Source organism: Coffea arabica, chromosome 9e (genome assembly GCF_036785885.1).
Source record: "Coffea arabica cultivar ET-39 chromosome 9e, Coffea Arabica ET-39 HiFi, whole genome shotgun sequence".
Taxonomy (NCBI): domain Eukaryota; kingdom Viridiplantae; phylum Streptophyta; class Magnoliopsida; order Gentianales; family Rubiaceae; genus Coffea; species Coffea arabica.
The window spans coordinates 10094002-10117337 of NC_092327.1; the positions used below are offsets into that span (position 1 = coordinate 10094002).

General features: G+C 39.0%; 1 protein-coding gene across 1 annotated transcript; it reads left to right on the plus strand.

The window, feature by feature from the left end:
- The first annotated feature begins 18407 nt into the window (after positions 1-18407).
- On the plus strand, positions 18408-23234 carry LOC140014592 (uncharacterized). The gene is made up of 2 exons (XM_072065658.1): positions 18408-18945; positions 23155-23234. The coding sequence occupies exons 1-2, from the start codon at positions 18408-18410 to the stop codon at positions 23232-23234; spliced, it is 618 nt and encodes a 205-aa protein (XP_071921759.1).
- Positions 23235-23336: the final 102 nt, after the last annotated feature.

Consider the following 23336-nt stretch of genomic DNA (forward strand, 5'->3'; position numbering starts at 1 on the left):
TTTTCGATCCTTACAATTGGTATCAGAGCTTGGTCTCCTTGAAATTAAATTCAATCCGTTTAGGAGTAAAAATGACAACCAATAATGCCATTTTTTTGAAGGACATTCTGTCATTAGACCACCTATGTTTAATGGGTCAAATTATGTGAGTTGGAATGAAAGAATGATTATCTTTTTGCAATCAATTGATATTGAATTGTGGTTTATTATTAGTGAAGGTCCATATGATGCCTCTCTTATAGATGAAAATACTCATAGATCTAGACCAAAAATATGAAGTGAACTGATTACTGTGGATAGAGCTTATCTCACCTTAAATGCAAAAGTCATGAATGTGTTATATTGTGCTTTAGACTCAAATGAATCTATTAGAGTCAAGGGTTGTAAGTCCGCTAAAGAAATCTGGAACGAACTTAGAGAAATCCATGAAGGAAGTGAGAAAGTGAGAGAACAAAAGAAGTCTATTCTGGTTACCAAGTATGAATCGTTCAAGATGGAACCTCATGAAAACATTGATGAGATGTACTGTAGATTCAACGACCTTATTAAGGACTTAGAGGTGCTGGAAAAGGAATACTCTCTAGGTGACAAAAATAGAAAAATTCTGAATGCTTTATCCAAGGATTGGGAGAGTAAAGTTATTGCCATTGAAGAAGCTAGAGATCTAAATTTCTTGCCCATTGAATCTCTTATTAATTCTCTAACATCTTATGAGCTGAAACTTAAGTCCAAAGTGCAAGAGGAAGAGGATGCGAAAGTAAGAAGAAGCATTGCTCTAAAGATATCTCATGATGTAAATGATTCTGCCTCTCTAGATGGAGAAGATGTGGAAGTTGATGATAGTGATCTAGCTCTTATCACAAGAAGTTTCAAGAGGATTCTCAACGAAAGGAGATTTAGAAAAGGAGGATCTAGCAATTCAGATTCTAATCAATTCAACAATGCAAGAAACAAAGAAAAGTATGAGATCAACAAAAAGCAAGGTGACAAATGCTATGATGCGGCCAACTTGGACACTACATGAGTGAGTGTCCAATGAAGAAGAGGAAAGTTGAAAGAAAATCAAGATTCAACAACTTTCAATTCATATAGAATGAGTGCAACTCCGATGGTGAAATTAAAGAGGAAGAAGAATCTGCTCAATTGGCTTTCATGGCCATTGGAGATAATGAGGTAACATTTTCTAACTCTCAATTTGAAAGTAATGATGAAAGTGATGATGATCTTAAATCTTTCATTATAAAATTGCATGATAGTTTGAAAGAATCTTATACTAGAAACAAGGAATTAAAACATAAAATTGGCTTTCTTCTTCAGGACAATGCACGTCTTTTTCAAGAAAATAAAATACTAAAAACTAAAAGTGATTTCTTAAAAAAGAGTGAGACTGTTTTACACTTTGAGCTTGATAGAAAAACAAGATTTTGTGAAATGTTAAAAAAGGAACAAGGTGATTTGAAAAGAAGAATGGATAATTTAAATGAGTTGCTCCAACATAAAAAATAAGACTGTTTTCAAGGTAATAAATCAAAGACTTATCTTGGCACTCATGAGAAGAAGTTAAATTCTGGTGTAAATAATTTTGCTATTTATAAGAGAAGACAAGTGAGATTTGTTAAACCTGTTTATGCAAATAACTCTTTGGTTATGTGTAATTTTTGTTGTCAAAAAGGTCAAATGAAAAGTGATTGTTATGTGAGAAAGAACATGGGAAGAGGCATGAAATGCATGTGGATAGTTAGACACGATGCTAACTCTAACAAGTCGGAGATATTTATAAGATTGGTGAGATTCTTGTTCATAATGCCTTTTGTAATTCTCTTTTGATGTTTCTGATGCTTTGAACTGAGTTTTCCTTGATGTTTTTGAATATTACTGAATTTGTATGATGTCAACAAGGGAGAGAAAAGAACAATTCTGATCTACTGATGATTTGCTTTGTTAAACTCTCTGTGATATGTTGGTACTCTCCGTTGGTGATTGCTGAATTCTGGTATCATTTCTCTATTTTTGTTTGGAATATTGGATTCTCTGTTATTGTTGCTGGATTACGGTATGACATTTTTACTCTCATCTTATGATGATAAAAAGGGGGAGAAATGGATGCTATATGTAAGGGGGAGTTATTCTGAAATTATAATTTGGATGCAATGAGTGAGGGGGAGGTTATACTCATATGCTCAATCTTCTTCTTTCTTCCATCCATTGTTTTGTCATCATCAAAAAGGGAGAGAATGTTGACCTTACTCCCTAACTTTTGATGTTTACAAAACAAATGGATAATATTAATATCTATTCAAGAAATATTTTCAATTATGTAGCAATTTGATTCTAAGAACAAGTGCAATTGAGAGAAGACAAAGGTTGCTGAAAGCTGTCGGACGCTTGGATCGGACGTCTGATAATCATTGCGCAACTTCTGACGCATGAAGAACTCCATCACCGGACATTCGAAGGAAATAAGACATTCCCCCTAACTCACCGACTTCGATCGGACTCAAGTATCGGACGTCCGATAGAATCCTTTAAACTCTTTATCTGCTATCGGACGGAAGTACCGGAAGTCCGATAGGATCCTTCATATTCGACGAAAGCTGTCGGATGCTCACAAGGACAATACCGGACGTCCGATAGAATTGAAGAAAATTTCTCAAACTCACTATCTGCTGTCGGACGCAAAAAATAGGAGTACCGGACGTCCGACACTCCCAACGGCTAGTTGACTCTTCAGCTACTTTCTATCTGTTGGAAGTTGTGACGCCCCGAAAAAAAAATGAGTGTGAGAACCCGGAAATTTTCTAATTTTCTAGGGTTATTTTATTTAATCGCCCGCCTTTTCTACATTTTCTTGATTAGAAAAATTCCCCAGATAAAGTTATGAGCAAAGATAGTTTTAAAATGATTTTTCTAGTATCGGTTAGTTTTTGAGAAATTAAAAGCGTATTTTGGACGTGGGACCCGCAAGTGCGGTAAATGCATTATATTTTTGACAACTTGTTGGAATTTTGTATGAAGTGATATTATTTTACAATGTGTTAAGATATTTGTATTGGAGAGACAAAAAGATAAGATTAAAACCCTAAAGGACCATTTGTCACAAAACCATTGGACCTTGACTTTTGACCAAGACTTTTCTAACTTTACTAAAACCAATTTGGACCCAATTTCTCTCCATTTTAGCTTGTCTTGGACGAAATTTTGAGAGAAAAAGAGAGAGAAAATCCATCATCTTGCACTTCAATTTCTTGTCCAAATCTTGAGTTCCAACCGATTAAATTGCAAATCACTCCATAAAACTTGCTAGCTAAGGAAGATTGAAGCTCTTGGTGGAGTTGTTTTGGAAGAAAAATCCCTAAGTCATCACCTTTCTTGATATTTGAAGGTATCATGTCTAGCCATCCTTTCTTTGTTCTTGATTATGCTAAATTAGAGACTTGTGATGGCTAAAGAGATGGTTTGATGGATTATATTTTGAGTTGTGGTTGGATGGATGAACTTTTATTATTTTTGGGGATTTTTCTGTTTTAATATGAGTATGATTATGTGGTTATGTATGATGATTGGACATGATGTTTAATGATTCTAGAAGGTGGAAAAAGTGGAAGATTGCAAGTAAATTCTGTTTTGGAAGAAATCTGGAAAATTAGGGTTCTTGGTTCTTCATTCTGTCCGAAATTTTAGGTCCTAGATAGAGGCCGAATTGGCCTTTTCTTAAAACATAAAAGTTGTAGGGAATGACATTTTAAAGGTGCCTACAAAATTTCAAGTCAATCGGAGTAGCGTAGAGTGAGAAAAGTCGAAATTACTATTGCTGTTCTGGTTTACCCGAAATTGGGATTTGCGACTGTAATTGGTTGTTTTGGCTGGAATTTCTTCCAAATTGGTTGTTGAGGCCTTCTGATGAAATTTAGCCCTGTTTCTTAGATTTCATCTGGTTTTGGAATTTCTGGATTTGGACTTTTAGAGCCTGAGTTATGATGTTTCCTCTAGAATGCGTTTTGGTGAATCTGTTTTACGTTGTTGATGTAGTATCTTGCATGTTTTACCTGTTTGTACTCAAAACTGGGTTGAGTGACCTTCTGTAATATTGTACCCCTATCTCTTAGCTTCGAAACGGTGGGTCTTGTACCTTCATCCGACAATCGTAGTACCTTTGGTGCCATTACCGCAAAATGACGTCAAAACTATTTTTCTGGTTTTGAGCTTAACTTTCATTTCCGAACTTTTCCCTAGTTTGACTTGTACTAGTACTACTTGGAGCTTGCTGAATGGCTATTGGATGAACTTGTTGTTGTGTGTGTACCTTTGGGACTGGCTGAGGAAATAATGAAGCCATGATGGCTGGAAAAGTAAGCAAATTCAGGGGAAATGCTGTCCGAACTTTTAAAGGACTTGTTTGCATTGAGTTTGTGATCTAAGACTTGGATTTGAGCAAGGCAATGTTATATGATGGATGATTTCTGAGCCATTGAGGTGAGTGACCTCAAACTATTTCGAAAGTTATTTATGAACCGTTCCTGCATTATTTACTTTTGAACCGTTTTCTTACATTATTTACCTTTAAACTGTTTCCAAAGTTACTTTTGAACTGTTTTCTTGCATATCATGCGTGCTTGCATATGAGTGTTCCTTGTTGGTTGTATTCCTTGATTTATTGGCTTGTTATTATTGATTGATAATGTGTTAAGTGCTTTCAATGATTGTTAAAACGAGTTTTCTAGGCGAGTGTGTATTTTATCGCACTCGACCTAAATAAATATGAAATTTTCAATGATTAATGATTAAATGTTACTTGTGCATGAATGTAAGCCTTTTTGGCTGAACTGGCCACTGCCCTTCGTTACCGATCGACTCGAGCCAGAAGCGGACTCGGTCGGGCGATATGGTGACCCTGGGTGAATTTGGTATACTCGAGTATTACCTTGTAGTCCGGCTACGTCCGGATGGGTGGAGTCCGGCTACGTCCGGATGGGTGGAGACCGGCCAACGTCCGGAAAAAAAAAAGATGAACATTAAAAAAGATGAACGAGGGATTATTTATAAAAAATGAACGTATCCTTTTCATGAATGTTACTATCGCTTTCTATTGTACATGTTTCTTGAATTATTGATACTCCATATTTAATGTTTTGTAAATGCTGTAATCATTTCTGGACTTATCATGTGATTTATGACATCACTGAAAAGAAATACTGTTAAACCGATTTGATTACTGATTTTTTGGTTACTCGCTGAGCTTCTAGCTCACCCCAAAAATATTTTATTCCCCTCCACAGGGCTCAAGGCGAAGGCAGGACTTGTTGTGCTTGTTCACGTGAATGGATGGCCTTTATGTTGTACAATTTGGATTTGGAATCATTTTATGTATAGTTGGGAATTGTTTCCGCTGCAATTGTGACATGTAATTATTGGAGACTTGGATGTATATTTGTGGACCATGTGATGTATATTTGAGATTTATATTGCAATTCATTTGAGGACCGTAGTGAACGACTGAGTCCTGGCGAGAGCCGGGCAGGCGGCCCGCCGAACCCTCTGGTTCGCCTTAGGGGGAGGTGGGGCCGTCACAGAAGTATTAATGAAACACTTTCTTGGTTTCCTATAAATAGAGAATGGTCAGAAACTCCAAATAACTTTTGCACATTGAAGATACAAAAGATCTAGAGTAGTTTTAGTGAGAAAACACTCTCCAAAGAAAATTTGTAGTCTTGGTGGTGTGAAGTTCATTGTAAGCTTTTCATTTGTGAGTGAATGCTTCAATAGTGTAGCTCTGTGAGGGTTGTCCTGAGGGATAGTAAAACTTCCTTGCTTGACCGAGTGGAGCTTGGGGTAAGGAGGAAGTGAACCTTCCTTTGTACACAAGATTGGTTGTACTTTATCAACTTGAAGAAACTTGTTCTATAAATTGATCTATAAGTTCAAGAGGAGTTTGGTAGTCAATTGGTTTGCAATTCTTCCCTTCTTATTTACTTATTGTTATATTGTGATCTTTTAATTGCTTATTTCTTCTACTCCCAAGCAATCGTGCTTTCTTACTAATTGCTAGATTGTGTGGTCACTTAGAAAAGAGGGTAAATTTCATTTTGAGCAAAAAGTGCCATAACTTGATTAGCTTTTTAATCAACCTAATTCACCCCCTCTTAGGTTGTTTTCGATTCTTACACTCACCATCTCGGTTTGATCCCTAGCGGTGGCACGCCGAAACCTCCTCCTCTCGTCTAGTACCGCTACGACCACATGGTTGATATATGAATAGTTCTGGCAATGGCGACAACGTCGAGTCCGACTAACAGTACTCCAACGTCGGATCAGTCCTCCAGGCCTCTCCTCGTAATCTATGATGTGAAAGCGCCTCCAAGACGGCTCACCTCCGCCCTCTCCACCAGTTCCGTTCATAACCTACAAGGATAGCACAGTTTATATCTTAGACAGAGTAATCATACTCAATGACACCCTAACACGTCACCCGAAGTTCCTGAGAATCAAATTTCTAGTTCGCCCAAATCATTTCTAATCTAGGCTCTCATCTCTATTGTATTCGGGTACAAAAATTGAAAATAAGATTATTCACAACTCGAGCTGGCCAGTCCCAAGAGTAAATCATCTACATTTGAGATTTCTACCTAATATACATATCTAATGTCCCCAACAATAGACATTTGATCCATACTTAACAAGCCAATCCCCACAATCCGAGAACCCTCTCCCGGCATGAGTTCGATAAGAGCTCTGATACCACCTGTGACAGCCCCACCTTCCCCTAAGGTGTACCCTAAGGTTTAGCGGACTGCCTGCCCAACTCTCACCAGGATTACTAAGCCGAAACACGATTATCAAACCATACAGAGCAATAGAACTTCGATTAAACGCTCTAACGAAAAATGAAAAGAATCGCGAGAAAACGAACGATGGGAGACTGATTTCCTGAAGCCATGTCACAATCCAGCCAAGAGTTGGCCGGATTCAAGGCAGTGGCCTTCCAAATTTTTTTTTTCCAACTGCCCTGCCAATCCAGCGAAGATATTGCTGGATTTCCTGCAAGATTTGCCCGCCAGAAATTTTTCTTTCCTTGATCAAACTCCGTACTCACCCGATTCCCTAACGGATACAAGTAAACTTCACATAAACCCAGAAAACGTACATTCTCAGTCAAATACACTGAAGAGACATGATTAAACATTTGTATACATACATTGAAAACTTTACAGGCCAAAACGTGATACTTGATCAAAATACAATTAGGGTTTCTATTACAGAGGAGCATAAACAAAGTACATCTATAATTACCTCAACTCTTATCTTCAAATATCATAGTTCCCAAAATATTGTCCCCTGTAAGGAAAACAAAGATAACGGGGGTGAGTTTTCGCTCAATGAGGTACCAAAAGTTCAAACAGTCAAAAATCATGGAACTTCCCTTTTCATCAATCAAATAGAAACAGCAGATAAAGAGATGAACAAACGCCTCAGTTAAACATAGTAATTCATACAGAAAGGATACAGATGGCTCTCAAGACCCAAATTTCCGTTGCAGTACTTGATCCAATTTCATTGACTCTCCGTCAATGTTTAAAGAACAAACATGACCGTAGACCCCACTTTACACCAAATTTCGTCCACAAAACATACCCCTTACCAGGCCCAAACACCAAACAGAAACAAATGAGGTAATACTCGAGTGTACCAGAAATTCAGAGTCTCCAATACTCAAAGATTTCACAGATACAGTCCCCATGGCTTGTCAATTTACCTCGACCAAGCCTCTTGCTGGCTCGACTCAATCAACTACCAATGAGGTTGAGCTCAAATTTCACAGTAAGGTCGTTGGATACAAGCCTCCAAACAACATCAAATCAGGCACAAGTACAGATTCAAATTTATACAGTAACCAGTCAAACAGGCAAGAGAACGAGTGTGATAAAGTACATTCTCGTCTCATCTAGAATAAACAGAGGTCACAGTCATTTAAGTAACAAATTGCAAGTACAAGTAAACTAGTTAAGCAACAAGTCATGCGAGTGGGTAGACTTACCAGTTCAAGCAAAAACAACTTCAAAAAGTTCCTCCCGAGGTATGCCCTTGATCACCGGTACGTCCTAGAATAATCAAGGAAAACTAATTGAGACTCGATTACGAGTCGTATACCTGTGAGGACTCGTAAAATTTACTTATTTAAATTTCCTATTTCTAGCTTATTTAATTATTTATTCAGCCATTTACTCAGAATATTTTATTTTAACCTTTTACTACTCAATTACATAGAATAATAGCTCACATGTATTTTTAAAGTGACTCGTTTCAAAATTTCATTTTTTGGAAGCTCGTTAAGTGAAAATAGCGAATACGCGTTTGGAGACAATAACCGATTTGAGAGTACTATGAGTTTGAAAAATTGGAGACTTATACACTAGTCTTAAAATAGGTATTTTTATGTTTAAATACTCAAGTATTAGTTAGTGATACTATCGTTATAAGAATTTCATGAAAATTTAACTCTACCGCGCACAAATTGGAAGTACGCGTTTTTTATACGCGCGATTTAATTGAGGGATTTTAGATGCTTATTTTTAGACCATTAAGAGTGAATAATAATAGTAGGAATAGAAGTGCACTAGGGGTTTAGTGCACAAGTGAAACAACCTCGAGAAGAATCGAGCACGAAACGTACGCGTACGCGCGTACGCGCGGGAGAGAGAGTTGATTTTTGAACCAATTTAGAGCCACACATTTTAGCTTCTCTTGGAAGCTTCATTTGCAGGCAAAACCTCTCTCTCTCTTGCTCTAAGACAGCCGGCCATCCAAGGAGAAAAACAATCAAAGTTCTTCATTTTCCTTCATCAATCATTGCTTCAAATCTACACCAAATCACCTCAAAATTCACATACACATTGCTAACCACTTGGAGATCACCTCAAGCTAGGAAAAAGGGCTTTCTCTCACGGTTTTTCTTGAGCTAAAAGGACCAAAATTTCTGCCTTGATCATCTAAGAAAGTAAGTGATGATCAACCTCTCAAATCTTGACTTATGGAAGTTATATTGCACTTATAAGCTCATATATTCATGTGGGTAGCTTTATTTATGTTGAAAATTTGGTGTGTGGGCTCTATGAAATCCCACAATGGCTTGGTGGACTGATTTGATGATATATGATGCTATTTATGTTGGATTAGTGCCTAATCTAGTGGAAATACGTTGGGTTGTGAAAGAAAACTCAAAGGTGAGAGTTGAGCAAAAGTGACAAATCTGCCCTTGTTATTGTCGTGACCCTTAGTGCATTTTTTTTGTGGATCAATTGACTTGTTTATGATGTATACATGTTGTGTGGAAGGTTTTCACAAAAAAATTACGTGATTTGGATGATTAAATGTTGAGTTTTCGAAAATTTGTCAAAACTGGAAATGAGTCCCGTATTACTCTGGCAGTGTTTTTGTTTCGGACAGAACTTTTTACTCCGATGTCGAAATCAAGTACCGTTAGTGGCATTAGAAACTAGACACTTCCAGTTTTCCAATGGTATAAAATTCATGCCCTGATTCCACCTGAGTGAACCATACCAATCGTTTGAACATGACTGCCCTGTTTCGCTGATCCACTGGAGTGCAGGTCATGAGCTGCAACTTGATACTCGAATATGGGCTAGTTGTGGACAGATTTTTCTAAAGATTCCTTCTGTGAACTTTTAACCTTATGAATTTAGTTTCTAACGCCACCAACTATGCTCAATTTCAAGTTGAATTGAGTGAGTTGTGGCCGAAGTTCGAAACTGATTCAGTGGTTGAAAACCTTCTTTTTAACTAGTAAATGCCTAAATCTTGATTGGGACTTGTTGTTTTGAAATTCTTGATGTTGATCACCTACCAAATGTATCTTGGATGTTTCTTAGACATTGTCTACACAAATGGACTATGTTTGAGATATTTTGTTGGCCAAACGTTTTGAAAACGGATAACGGAACCACAAGGCAGTTTTGTCTTGGAAGTTCTTGGAGCTTTAATGATTTTGTTAACCGACTTCCCGTACATATTTTTCTATGAAATTTGACAGAGGAATATCCCTTATATGATAATATTATCATACCAAATTTGGTGCCATTCTAAATCCATTTCAAAGCTCAAACAAAGTCCCGAAGTACGTGATTTAAACCTGGAATTTGCTTAACAGTTTCACTTTTGTAGCAACTTTGAGCTACAATATCTTGGTGTCCAAAACTCCAATTCTTATTCTGCTTGTTGTGTTGAAAACTTTGATTGTAACTCTAATTTATTTCCAAATTTCAGAGGCTAGTTCACATTGTGTGAATTTTGCCGAATTTCCAAACTTTGCCGAAAATCAACCCAAATCTGTCTTGGCATTCCAAAATAGCCACTTTGAGCTAAATTTTGAATATCTTTCATTTGGAATTGTAGACACCAAATTTTTGGTGTTTTATTATTTATTTATTTATTTACTATTCGTTTTTATTTGTTCTATTTTTATTTGTATTTACTTTTAGTTTTAGTTATTTTATCCATTTTTAGCTAGAATTTCTCAAAGGGAAAAGAAAAGTGTTCAAAAAAATATGTTTTAGTTGTTTAGGATTTAGTTTCATTATTTAAAGGAAAAAGGAAAAATGGAAAATGAAAAGATGATGAATTGGAATTTGCACTTTCTTGTTTCTAGTTTATTTTTCATCCAATGTTAATTAAATTGTTTTTGTTATTTATTTTTACTATTATCAATTTTAATTACTTTAAAAAAAAAAAAAAAAAAAAAAAAGGGAATACGCGATGGCAAGCTGCGTTTTTACGCAGCTTGCAAGTAAGGGCTCGGGCAGCCCTTGGCTGCAATTTTAGAGGAGACAATGGGAGTTTTAGGGTTGGGGTGGCCCCATATAAATAGAAGATGCAGCAGCAGCCGCAAGAGGAGAGAGGGCATCGAGCAAAAGAAGGAAAAAAAAAGAAGAAAAAACAAAGGAGGAGTTTTTCGGTGAGCTTCATCGTGGGGAGAGCATCGACAGGCTAAAAGAAAAACTGAGCGAGGGTTTTGGAGTGAGAGAGGTCGGCGGCTGTCTAGCATAAGAGAGTTTTAACGGCAAGAAGAGAAACGGAAAAACAGCAGAGGAGAAAAGAATAGAGGGACCGAGAGCTGAGAGTTTTGTCTGAGAGATTGAGGGATCGACGGAGAGGTTTTGGGGGAGAGCATTAACGGGCAAAAGAGAAAAGAAAGAAACGAAAGGCCGAGGAGGAGAGCTTAGGGCTGGGGCTGTAAGAATCTGGGCAGAGGGTTAGGAAAACAAAGGAGGGCAGCGGCTGGTTTTGAGAGAAAGGGGAGCTCGGTTTGAGTGAGAGATAGAGTAGGGGGTGCGGGGAGAGGCTAAACAAAAACAGAAAGGGAAGGAAGAGGGAAGCGGCGGCTGGACAAGAAGTAACGTTGCTGTGTTCCAGAATTTTCTTCACCAGAAATCTGTGGCGTTGAGTCGACGTCCTCACGCAATTTCTTCGTTTCTGCTTTGTTCACGGGATCCCGTAAGGTGCTAAAGGTAATCCCTTTACTTCATATCTTCAAGCAAGCCCAGTAGATTCGAGGTTTATGTAGGTTTGGAATTAGTTTTCGACTCATTCTTGCCACTTATTCTTGCCGTTTCTGTTTGTTTCTATTGGCATGTCCTTCCATTCCTATCTTCTGCGTGACCTTAAATGGTTTGTCTCCTGCATTTTTGTGTTGTGTTTGGGAGTTTAATGGATTTGGATGACTAGTTTCTGACTTGGTTCGAAGGACCGAGAGAATGAAGTGGTTGCTTCATGGTCCGAGAATGAAATTTTTGGTGTCGTCTTTGCTGCGTTTTTTTGGTTTCTTCACTGCTAAAACAGATATCTGGAAAATGTGTGTGCATTTGCTGAATAAATGGTTGGGATTAATCAAATGTTTTGGCATTTTAACATACATGAGCTCGTCGCTGCAAGATTCTGCAACAAAGGCAAAAGGAAATTGCATTTTTCTGTTCTGTTTTGCTGTCTCGTGGTTGCTCCCCAGGTCTTTGCACCTAAGTTGCATGTTTAATTTGTGTTAAGGACAAGGAATGGAATAATTCAGTGCTGGGTTGGGATGTTTGAAGTCTCAAAAACACTTGCATCATATCCAATGTTTGCTGAAAAATGGGTTTCAGCTTTGGCTAAACCATTTTGCATGGAAGTTTTGGTCCAGAGTTAGGCGTCAATTCCTTTTTATGTTTCTTGCTTATTTGGATGTCCAGCCATGTTTTGATGGGAGTAACTTTAAAATTGTTGTGCGCGTCTGTTTTGCTGAAATTGCAGACTGTTGTACATGAAAATTAGGCTGCGGAACCGTGCTGAAGGCCTCATCAATAGCCGAAGCCTTCAGCCGCAGCAAGCTGTTTCTTTTTCTTTTCTTTTGCCGTTTGGTTTCCTCCCACCTTTGATGATCGGTTCCCGTTTTTGATTCAGTTATGTAGTGAAGTTACATGGTTAGTGGATGATGGATAGGCGGGATCTTGGTGTTGGATAAAATCTGTTTTGCATGATGAAAGGAAAAGCCACGGCTGGAAAAGAGAATTGCAGAAAGTGTTCATTGCAGAAAAATTTTGTTTCCTCGTATGCATGCATGAAAAAATTCTGAGTTTTTGCATTTTGACCTCCCAAGTTCCCTTTTGCTTCACTATGGCCCAATCAATTGAATAATCTCATCAATTTGATCCTTAGTAGTTTTAATTCTTGCAATTTCATCACTTGCTTTGCTTCAATTAACTACCATGCTTTGTCAATTGCACTTAAGTCACGACTTTGGGGCTTTATGACTAAGTGAGCCTTGTTTTGCCCATTTCTTTTAATTTTTCTTAAATAAAGTGGTGCCTTGACCTTTTTATTATTTTGGAGGGTAATTGAATAATTTCACTTCATTGGGGCGTCAATTCAAGGGAGGTACACTCTATCCCTCATTTGCACTACATTTGACCTTACGTGCTCCTACGTGTTATGTGAATATGCATGCCTACTTCGCTTTCCTTATCTCCTTGCATGCATTTACTTGTTTTTTTACTTTTATTTAAGTTTTATGGGGTATGTGTACACCTCTTGGCTTGTAATAGATAGGGCTCGGAGAGCATCTGGTCCATTTTCCCTTCCCCTTTATGCTTTCATGGGGTATGTGTACACCTCTTGGCTTGTAATAGATAGGGCTCGGAGAGCATCTGGTCCATTTCTCCTTCCCCTTGATTGCTTGCTTTTGTTGTTACATGTTAAATTGCTTTAGTAGGCTCTTGCATCTAGTCGAGCATGCTAAGTGCTACGTGCTACGTGTTTACGAGCGTTTTGGCATGTCTACTTGCTTTCATAACCATGAATGAATGGAATGGATGAATGTACGTCACCACACTAGTCCAATGCTAGTTGTGGCTCATTAGGCCATCCCTTTTTGTTAGTGCATATTTGCATGTTCACTACATGTCATGCATTTTTCTTAGTTTTATCATTTGGCATGCTCCTCGAGCCCCTTTTCCCTCATTTTAGGATTCTTTGCATCTCATGCTAGTTAGGGTACATTTGCCTGAAGAGTCCCCTTAAATATGGGATATAGACGAGTGTGGCTTTTTCTAAAGCCTTAGCACGCTTGTATCCTCTCTATAAAAGGGCAAATTGAGTCACAATTTAGGTCTCCCCGTACCCAATATGCATAAATTCCCTAAACTCATGCATTCTCAATCCACTCTATCATTACACTTTCACTTGCACACGAACACTTTTTTATCTTCACTTGCACACGAACACTCTTATCTTCACTCGCACACGAGTACTTTCATCTTCATTTGCACACCGACACTTTCGCACTTTTCTTTAAATTGCATACATGCATTTTTTGCCCACTTGCACTTGGAGTATATATATTTGCATTCAAAGACATTTGCACACCTCCACTTGTATCGTATTTTATCAATCTTCCCACTTCACACAAACTCACACTTTCACATGGCATGCATTCCACTCATTTTTTACGTCATTTAGGTTTAGGTGTGACCTCTCCAAAAGGATCATTATTGGGCTTCACAATTAATGTGATTGGCACCACTCAACCTTTGAAGAGAAATTTCCCCCATGTCCCCCTAGGTCTAGGTTTTTGCATTCATATAGACATATCCAAACACGCGATGCATACCTTGGGTAGAAAAATTAGGGAAAATTGGTTTAAGTCACGCAACTAGCCTTGGCTAGGTCGAAGGGGTGCCTTGGATTTTTATCCTTGCCTTCCCCTTCGTCAAATGTGACCCCCGATCCCTCTTTTGGTTACGTAGACCCAAAAGTTCTCTAAAAGGGTTTATTTACTTTTTTCATTCAAAAACAAAAATCATTTTTGGGTGACTTGGTACACCCTAACTCTATACCAAGTGGCGACTCCATTTTTTGATACCAAAACCCTTTTGAACTTCACTTGGCCAAATCGTCGCATTCTAAGTCCCATGGCCTTTTACTTTTCATTCCGCACACGTTCACATGTATATCACACACACTCACACCACACACATTCATTCACATCATATCGAAAAGTGGGGCGCGACAGGAATCATGGAAAAGTGTTTTCTAGGAACTTTTAGTACTTTGGAATAAGTTTCCAACGGTGCCAAGTTTTCCAATTTTTGACTTGTAGAGAGTGAGATACGATTTTTCAAAGATTGCTTGACGAATCTGAAATTTCCAAAGTTAAAGGAAATTGAGGGTTTCGAACTCTCTATCTCCTTTGATATTGCTAGACCGTTGTATACTTGATTTCAAAGATGAAAAAAATCAGATTTTGCTTGTGTTTTAAAACCCCATTTTTTTGAGTCTCGATTTACGAGTAATTAAGGCTCATTTTCATGAAATTTTCTTAGGTTGTACAAGTGTACAATCTTCCTTGATAATTGGGGTTTATAAGTGATAGTTTATTATTAATTGCTCAGGCACTCAAGAGGACCTCCAAGAGGGTCTCACGGGAGACGCCTAATCAATCGCTTGTACTTGCTACTTGAATCACTCGGTGAGTGTCAAGTGTATGAATACTTGATACATGTTTAACTGTTATGAATGATTGGAGATTTTGAAAATGGAGTCGATTGTGTACTTTACCGCACTCGTTCTCATTTGAAATGAATGGAATGAAATGTATTCAATGAAATGAATGATTGAATGATATTAAATGATTGAATGAAATGAAATGGTATGCTATGGCTGCATACGTCGCTGGAGTGAATCTCCTCGACTCACAAATGAATATGGGGGACGCCCAAATCTCACTGGCTAACCTTGGATTCGAGCCGGCATGGGCTTGGTCGGACTCCATGGTAAACCATGAGAAAATATAAGATTGACCTATTGAGAGGTCTTGCTTGGCATACTTGAGTAGTATCGCCTCAAACAAACGACAAGCGGGCCCGATACAGGGGTATGTAAGGTGAAATGGGACATGATAAGTGAAGTTCTACGGACTAAACCTACCCGGTTGACGGAGTGTCAACTAGTGGAGGTTCGTGATCGTGCAAGTGGAAAATAGCTCCTGAGAGCTCCTATATTCTTGAATTGTTTCTGTTTACTTTTCTCGCTCGAATTGTTAATTATTGAAATATTATTCCTCTACTTGTAAATAGTGATTGTTACTTGAACAACGTGCCTGCATGTGTGTTCTTGGCCTCACGAGCGTTTTGCTCACGCTATAGATTTGTTTTCCTTAACAGGAAAGGATCTAGAATGGACCTCGGAGAAACCCCTTTCGAATGTACTTTTGTATTTGGGTTTTTCAATGTGCTTGGCTAGACTCTGGATTATTGTATATTTTGAGAATTTGATGTAAGGATTGGATACTAGACGTATTTTGGAACTCGTGATGTAAGTTTGAATGTTATTTATGGGAGTGACCTCCCTTTCTTACTTATATCATCGTGATGGCTGGTATTTCATTAAGGTTGAACGGAAATTGTCTTGAGTCCTGGCGAGAGCTGGGCAGGCGTCCCACGGATACCCTTTGGTTCACCTTAGGGAGAAGTGGGGGCATCACAGTTGGTATCAGAGCGTTAGGTTAGAGATCTATATGGGTGACATATTAGAAACTCTACCTTTAAGATTTGAGATAGGATGACTTAGTCATACCTTAAGTGATATTTGGGCGAACTAGTGACTAAGTTAGGCATGCCCTAGGTGACATCCGAGTGAGCTAGTGATTAAGTTTCTAACCCGAAAAGTGTGATTGTTTTGCAGGGATGGAAAATGGAAACGGAGCCCCAGCAGCTAATGGGAATGGCCATGCGAATGGTCATGTAGAGCCTCCTAGGCCTACTTACTACCGAGCTCTTGGTAAAGGGGCTCGCGTGCGTTACTCACCTGCCAATAGGTATCCTCGATGTTCGTGTGGGTTGACCTTCGCCTACCAGAACCACCTCATGCTAGCTTTGGACGACGAGCGTCGTCAGTTGGTGAACACTGACTTAGATTTGCAGGCGGAGGTAGACGAGCTGAGGCAGATGGTTAGTGCTCAGGGAGAGAGGATTACGGAGCTTGAGGAGGTTCTGGAGGGCGAGGTGGCTACTGCTGTAGTTACTCGTGAGGAGCTCCAGAGGACTAGGGCTCGACTCACTAGGTTAGGTGAGGAGGTCCGTGATCGGGCTTCCGGGATCCTGGCCGATGCCATTGAGATGATAGATGGGGTGATGGATATTGTCCAGAGCCCAGATCAGGAGGAGGATCCAGATGAGGAGATTCCGCCTTGTAGTCCTACTGTGGACTAAGTCCTTAATGATTGACTCTTTTGACCCTTTTGACTGGTGTAGCTAGGATTAGCAGGGGTGATGCTAAGTGCTGAGGCCATTGTATTTTGCATGACAGTGTGGTTTACTTTTGAGACACTTGCTTTTACTTTAGTCTTTTGTGACTAAAAGTACTCTTGTGGCATTTACGTGCTATATTTTTGTGATCTCCCCCATGACTTGCTAATTGCATGAACTTGAAATGTTAGTGAATGTAAATTATTGTTATTTTCAATGTTTCTTGATTGGTTCTCGTTTTTGACTTTTTCTCGCATAATTGATTTGTTTCTTGCACTAGGCACGCCTAGGATAATGGAAGGACTAAGAAGTGGTCGAGACCGTGGGTGAGGGACTAGACAGGCCCAACCTAATGGGGATAACCAGGGATCGGCAACTAGACCGACCAAGGGACAGGAAAATGTAGAGGGAAATCAAGTGGCTACTGCCATTAATAGGATGGCTGATATTCTAAAATGTTTAGTGGAAAGACAAGATCCTGAACCACTTAACCAAATTGGGGGACAGGATAGAGGAGAGGATAGAGCTCTAGAGAGGTTCTTGAAGTTTAACCCGCCTAAGTTTATTAGTGAACCCGATCCTGAGGTAGCGGAGAATTGGTTGGAGAGAATGACTATACTGAGGATAGGCGAGTGAATTTTGCTACTTTCCAATTTGAGGGAGTGGCTCGTGCTTGGTGGGATGTGGTAAGGGGAAAGTGGGAGAGAGCCCAAACCCCTTGGACTTGGGAGAATTTTACGAGAGAGTTTAATGAGAAATTCCTTCCGCCTTTGATCCAAGAAAAGAGGGAGGATGAGTTCATCAAGTTGAAACAAGAGACCCTTAGTGTAGCGGAATATGAAGGGAAGTTCATTAAACTTTCCAAGTATGCCCCTGAATTGGTAACTAATGAGCGAAAACGGATAAGATGGTTTGTACAGGGACTTAATCTGGAAATCCAGGAGGGCTTAGCCACAGCCCAAATCTCTACTTTTACTGAGGCTCTAGAGAAAACACAAAGGGTTGAGAGTGCCAGAATGCAAGTTAATGACTTTCACAACAGGAAGAGAAACTTTTCCAATCACACTTCTGGACAAGCTAGTAAAAAGTGCACAGCCTTCCAAAATGGGAAGAGGAATGGGAGGAACAAGGATTGCAGGAGCTTCTAAGGGAGCTTTATCCAGAGGAGGTCATGGTGGGCCGGTTCAAGCTAGGGGAGCGCATTCTAGTGGATCGGCAGTAACCCCTCAAGTTACTTGTGGGTACTGTGGTAAACCCAACCACTCTGAGAATGACTGTTGGAGGAAGTCGGAAAAATGTCTGTTTTGTGGGAGTGCCGAACACCAACTCGCAGGTTGTCCAAAGGCACCAAAATTGGGAGGTAACCCTCAGAGGCCAGAAAAGTCAACCTTTAAGCAGACTACTGCTGGAGGGAACCGACCTAAGGTACCGGCTAGGGTTTATGCATTGGATCACCAACAAATACCTGATGCGACTGAGGTGGTTGAAGGTACAATTCCTATTTTTCACCGCTTAGCTAAGCTTTTAATTGATCCGGGTGCCACTCATTCTTTTGTAAACCCTAATTTCATGAGTGGAATAGACTTGAAGCCAATTAAGTTACCTTATGACTTGGAAGTTAAAATGCCTACTGGGGATCAAAGTCTAATCTCTAACTTAGTGTATAGAGATTGTGAGATCTGGGTTGGAGAACAGAAATTATTGGCCGATCTGATAGGTTTAGCAATTAAGGAATATGATGTGATCCTAGGAATGGATTGGTTAGGCCGTTACAATGCCCAGTTGAATTGTAAGACAAAGATAGTTGAATTGTGCATTCTGGAAGAGGCAACCCTGAAATTGGATGTAAAAGGTAGATTAGCCTCGTCTGCACTTATTTCAGGCATTCGAGCTAGGAAAATGTTGAGTAAAGGAGCTCAGGGATATTTGGATTTTCTAATCAACACCCCTAGTGATAAAGTGAATCTGGAAGACATGCCTGTAGTGAAAGATTATCCAGATGTTTTTCCTGAAGAGTTAGAGTCTTTACCCCCAGAACGGGATATAGCTTTCAAGATTGATGTGACTCCGGGAATAGCACCTATCTCTAAGACGCCATATAGAATGGCTCCGGCTGAATTGAAGGAATTGAAGCTGCAATTTCAAGACTTGTTGGAACGGGGTTTTATAAAGGAGAGTGATTCACCGTGGGGAGCCCCAGTCTTGTTTGTTAAAAAGAAAGATGGGAGTTTAAGGTTATGTATAAATTACCGAGGCTTGAATGATGTCACTATCAAGAATAAGTACCCATTGCCCCATATTAATGAATTGTTTGACCAATTGCAAGGGATGGTAGTATTCTCGAAGTTGGATTTGAGACAAGGTTATTATCAATTGAGGATTTTGGAGAAAGATATACCCAAAACTGCTTTTAACTCGAGGTATGGACACTTTGAGTTTGCAGTAATGCCATTTCGATTGACCAATGCACCTGCTGCTTTCATGGATTTAATGCATAGGGTTTTTAAGCCTTATCTAGACCAATTTGTGGTGGTATTTATTGATGATATTTTGGTGTACTCTAAGAATGTGAAAGATCACGAGAAGCATTTGAGAATTGTTTTACAAACTTTGAGGGAACACCAATTGTATGCTCAATTTAGCAAGTGTGAGTTCTGGTTAAAAGAAGAGACTTTCTTGGGACACATAATTTCTAAGGATGGGATTAAAGTAGATCCAAGTAAAGTTGAAACTGTTTCAAAGTGGAAACGACCGGAAAACCCTACAGAGGTTCGAAGTTTTATAGGACTAGCAAGGTATTACCGGAGATTTATCCAGGATTTTTCTAGGATTGCTGGACCCATGACTGAGTCGACCAAGAAAAGTGGGAAGTTTGTTTGGAGTTCCAAGTGTGAAGAGAGTTTCCAAGAGTTGAAAAGACGTTTGACAAGAGCGCCTGTGTTAGCTTTACCAAATGGAAAGGATAGTTTTGTGGTCTACACGGATGCTTCTAAGGAAGGATTAGGATGTGTTTTAATGCAAAATGGTAGAGTGATAGCATATGCATCTAGGAAGTTGAAACCATATGAAGGAAATTACCCGACTCATGATTTGGAGTTAGCGGCTGTGGTGTTTTCTTTGAAGAAATGGAGACATTATCTGGATGGAGTGACGTTTGAGGTTTTTACTGACCACAAAAGTCTTAAGTATTTATTTTCTCAAAAGGAGCTGAATCTGAGGCAACGTAGATGGATGGAATTTTTAGAAGACTATGATTGCATGATAAAGTACCATCCAGGAAAGGCCAATGTAGTGGCCGATGCTCTAAGTCGTCAAGTGCAAGTGGCCGGATTGATGATTAAGGAATTACACTTGTTAGAGGAAATTAGTTATTGGAATCCTAGACCTGAACCAAGAAAAGTAATTTTGGGGAATATTGTAGTGAATTCCACTCTGTTGGAGCGTATCAAGGAATCTCAGGAAAAGGACGCTGAAGTGCAAAAGCGGTTGGAAAATGTCAAAAAGGGAGAAAAGTCGGATTTTAACTTGGGATCAAATGGTATATTAAGGTTTCGGAATCGAATAGTAGTTCCAAAAGATGAAGGGCTTAAAAGAAAAATTTTAGAAGAGGCACACCGATCGAAGTTTACGGTACATCCTGGAGGGAATAAAATGTATCAAGACTTGAAGACTCTGTATTGGTGGGAAAGCATGAAGAAGGAAATTGCTCAATTTGTCCAAACTTGTTTGACTTGTCAACAAGTAAAACCCGAACATCAGAAATCATCGGGACTTTTGCAACCTTTGGAGATACCCGAATGGAAATAGGAAAATATCACTATGGATTTTATATCAGGGTTACCAAGGACACAAAGAGCCCATGATGCTATTCGGGTGATAGTGGATAGATTGACCAAATCGGCTCATTTTCTGCCCATTAATATGAAATACCCATTGGAGAAGTTAGCTAAGTTGTACTTGGATGAAATTATCAGGTTACATGGAATACTTGTGAGTATCGTGTCCGATAGAGACCCGAGATTTGTTTCGAGATTTTGGCAAAAAGATGCACGAAGTGTTGGGGACTAAATTGAATTTTAGTACTACTTACCATCCCAGACCGATGGACAGTCTGAGAGGACGATTCAAACCCTTGAGGATATGTTGAGGATTTGTGTTTTGGATTTTGGGGAGAGTTGGAGTAAGTATTTAACTTTGGTGGAATTTGCCTATAACAATAGCTTCCACTTTTTTATTCAAATGGCTCCATATGAAGCACTTTATGGTCGAAAGTGTAGGTCTCCGATTTGTTGGGATGAAGTAGGTGAACGAAAGATCTTAGACCCGACTACAGTGCCTTGGATCGAGGAGGCCAATGAAAAGGTGAAATTGGTATGCCAGAGGATTCAGACCGCACAAAGTCGTCAAAAGAGTTACGCAGATAATCGAAGAAAAGATTTAGAATTTGCGGTTGGGGATCTAGTATTTCTTAAGATTACACCTCTGAAAGCAAGTTTAATGTCTAGGAAGGGACATAAGTTACAACCGAGATTTGTAGGACCTTACAAGGTTATCCAACGCGTGGGAAAGGTAGCGTATAAGTTGGAATTACCACCGAGTCTGTCTCAAATCCATAATGTTTTCCACGTGTCCATGCTTAAGAAGTATCATCCAGACCCTTCACACATTTTACAACCGGAAAGTATAGAGATTGATGAGACTTTGACCTACAAGGAGAAACCGGTAAGACTTCTGGATAGGAAGGTGAAAGAATTGAGGAATAAACGGATACCATTGGTAAAAGTTCTTTGGAGGAACCACGGACTAGAGGAAGCGACCTGGGAAATTGAAGAAGCAATTCGAGGAAAGTATCCAGACCTGTTCGTGAATCAAGGTAAATTTCGAGGACGAAATTCTCTTAAGAGAGAGAGGATGTGAGGACTCACAAAATTTACTTATTTAAATTTCCTATTTCTAGCTTATTTAATTATTTATTTGGCCATTTACTCAGAATATTTTATTTTGACATTTTATTACTCAATTACATAGAATAATAGCTCACATGTATTTTTAAAGTAACTCGTTTCAAAATTTCATTTTTTGGAAGCTCATTAAGTGAAAATAGCGAATACGCGTTTGGAGACAATAACCGATTTGAGAGTACTATGAGTTTGAAAAATTGGAGACTTATACACTAGTCTTAAAATTGGTACATTTATGTTTAAGTACTCAAGTATTAGTTAGTGATACTAGCGTTATAAGAATTTCGTGAAAATTCCACTCTACCGTGCACAAATTGGAAGTACGCATTTTTTACACGTGTGATTTAATTGAGGGACTTTAAACCATTATTTTTAGACTATTAAGATTGAATAATAATAGTAGGAATACAAGTGCATTAGAGGTTTAGTGCACAAGTGAAACAACCTCGAGAGGAATCGAGCACGAAACGCGCGCGTACGCGCGGGAGAGAGAGTTGACTTTTGAACCAATTTAGAGCCACACATTTTAGATTCTCTTGGAAGCTTCATTTGCAGCCAAAACCTCTCTCTCTCTTGCTCTAAGACAGCCGGCCATCCAAGGAGAAAAAAAACTAAAGTTCTTCATTTTCCTTCATCAATCCTTGCTTCAAATCTTCACCAAATCACCTCAAAATTCACATACACTTTGCTAACCACTTGGAGATCACCTCAAGCTAGGAAAAGGGGCTTTCTCTCACGGTTTTTCTTGAGCTAAAAGGACCGAAATTTCTGCCTTGATCATCTAAGAAAGTAAGTGATGATCAACCTCTCAAATCTTGACTTATGGAAGTTATATTGCACTTATAAGCTCATATATTCATGTGGGTAGCTTTATTTATGTTGGAAATTTGGTGTGTGGGCTATATGAAATCCCACAATGGCTTGGTGGCCTGATTTGATGATATAGGATGTTATTTATGTTGGATTGGTGCTTAATCTAGTGGAAATACGTTGGGTTGTGAAGGAAAACTCAAAAGGAGAGAGTTGAGCAAAAGTAACAAATCTGCCCTTATTATTGCCGTGACCCTTAGTGTACTTTTTTGTGGATCAATTGACTTTTTTATGATGTATACATGTTGTGTGGGTTGTGTGGAAGGTTTCCACAAAAAAATTATGTGATTTGGATGATTAAATGTTGAGTTTTCGAAAATTTGTCAAAGCTGGAAATGAGTCCCGTATTACTCTGGCAGTGTTTTTGTTTCAGTCAGAACTTTTTACTCCGATGTCGAAATCGAGTGCTGTCAGTGGCATTAGAAACTAGACACTTCAATTTTCTAATGGTATAAAATTCATGCCCTAATTCTACCTGAGGGAACCATACCAATCATTTGAACATGACTACCCTGTTTCGCTGATCCACTGGAGTGCAGGTCATGAGCTGCAACTTGATGCTCGAATATGGGTTATTTGTGGACAGATTTTTAAACTGATTCCTTCTGTGAAATTTTAGCCTTATGAATGTAGTTTCTAACTCCACCAACCATGCTCAATTCCAAGTTGAATTGAGTGAGTTGTGGCCGAAGTTCGAAACTGATTCAGTGGTTGAAAACCC

What these genes read in the sequence shown, in the direction of transcription:
- LOC140014592 (XM_072065658.1), top strand. Translation starts at nt 18,408, where the DNA reads ATGCCTACTGGGGATCAAAGTCTAATCTCTAACTTAGTGTATAGAGAT. An exon ending in TCAAGACTTGTTGGAACGGG is followed by an intron (nt 18,946 to 23,154) that starts GTTTTATAAAGG and finishes ACTGGAGTGCAG; the next exon opens with GTCATGAGCTGCAACTTGAT.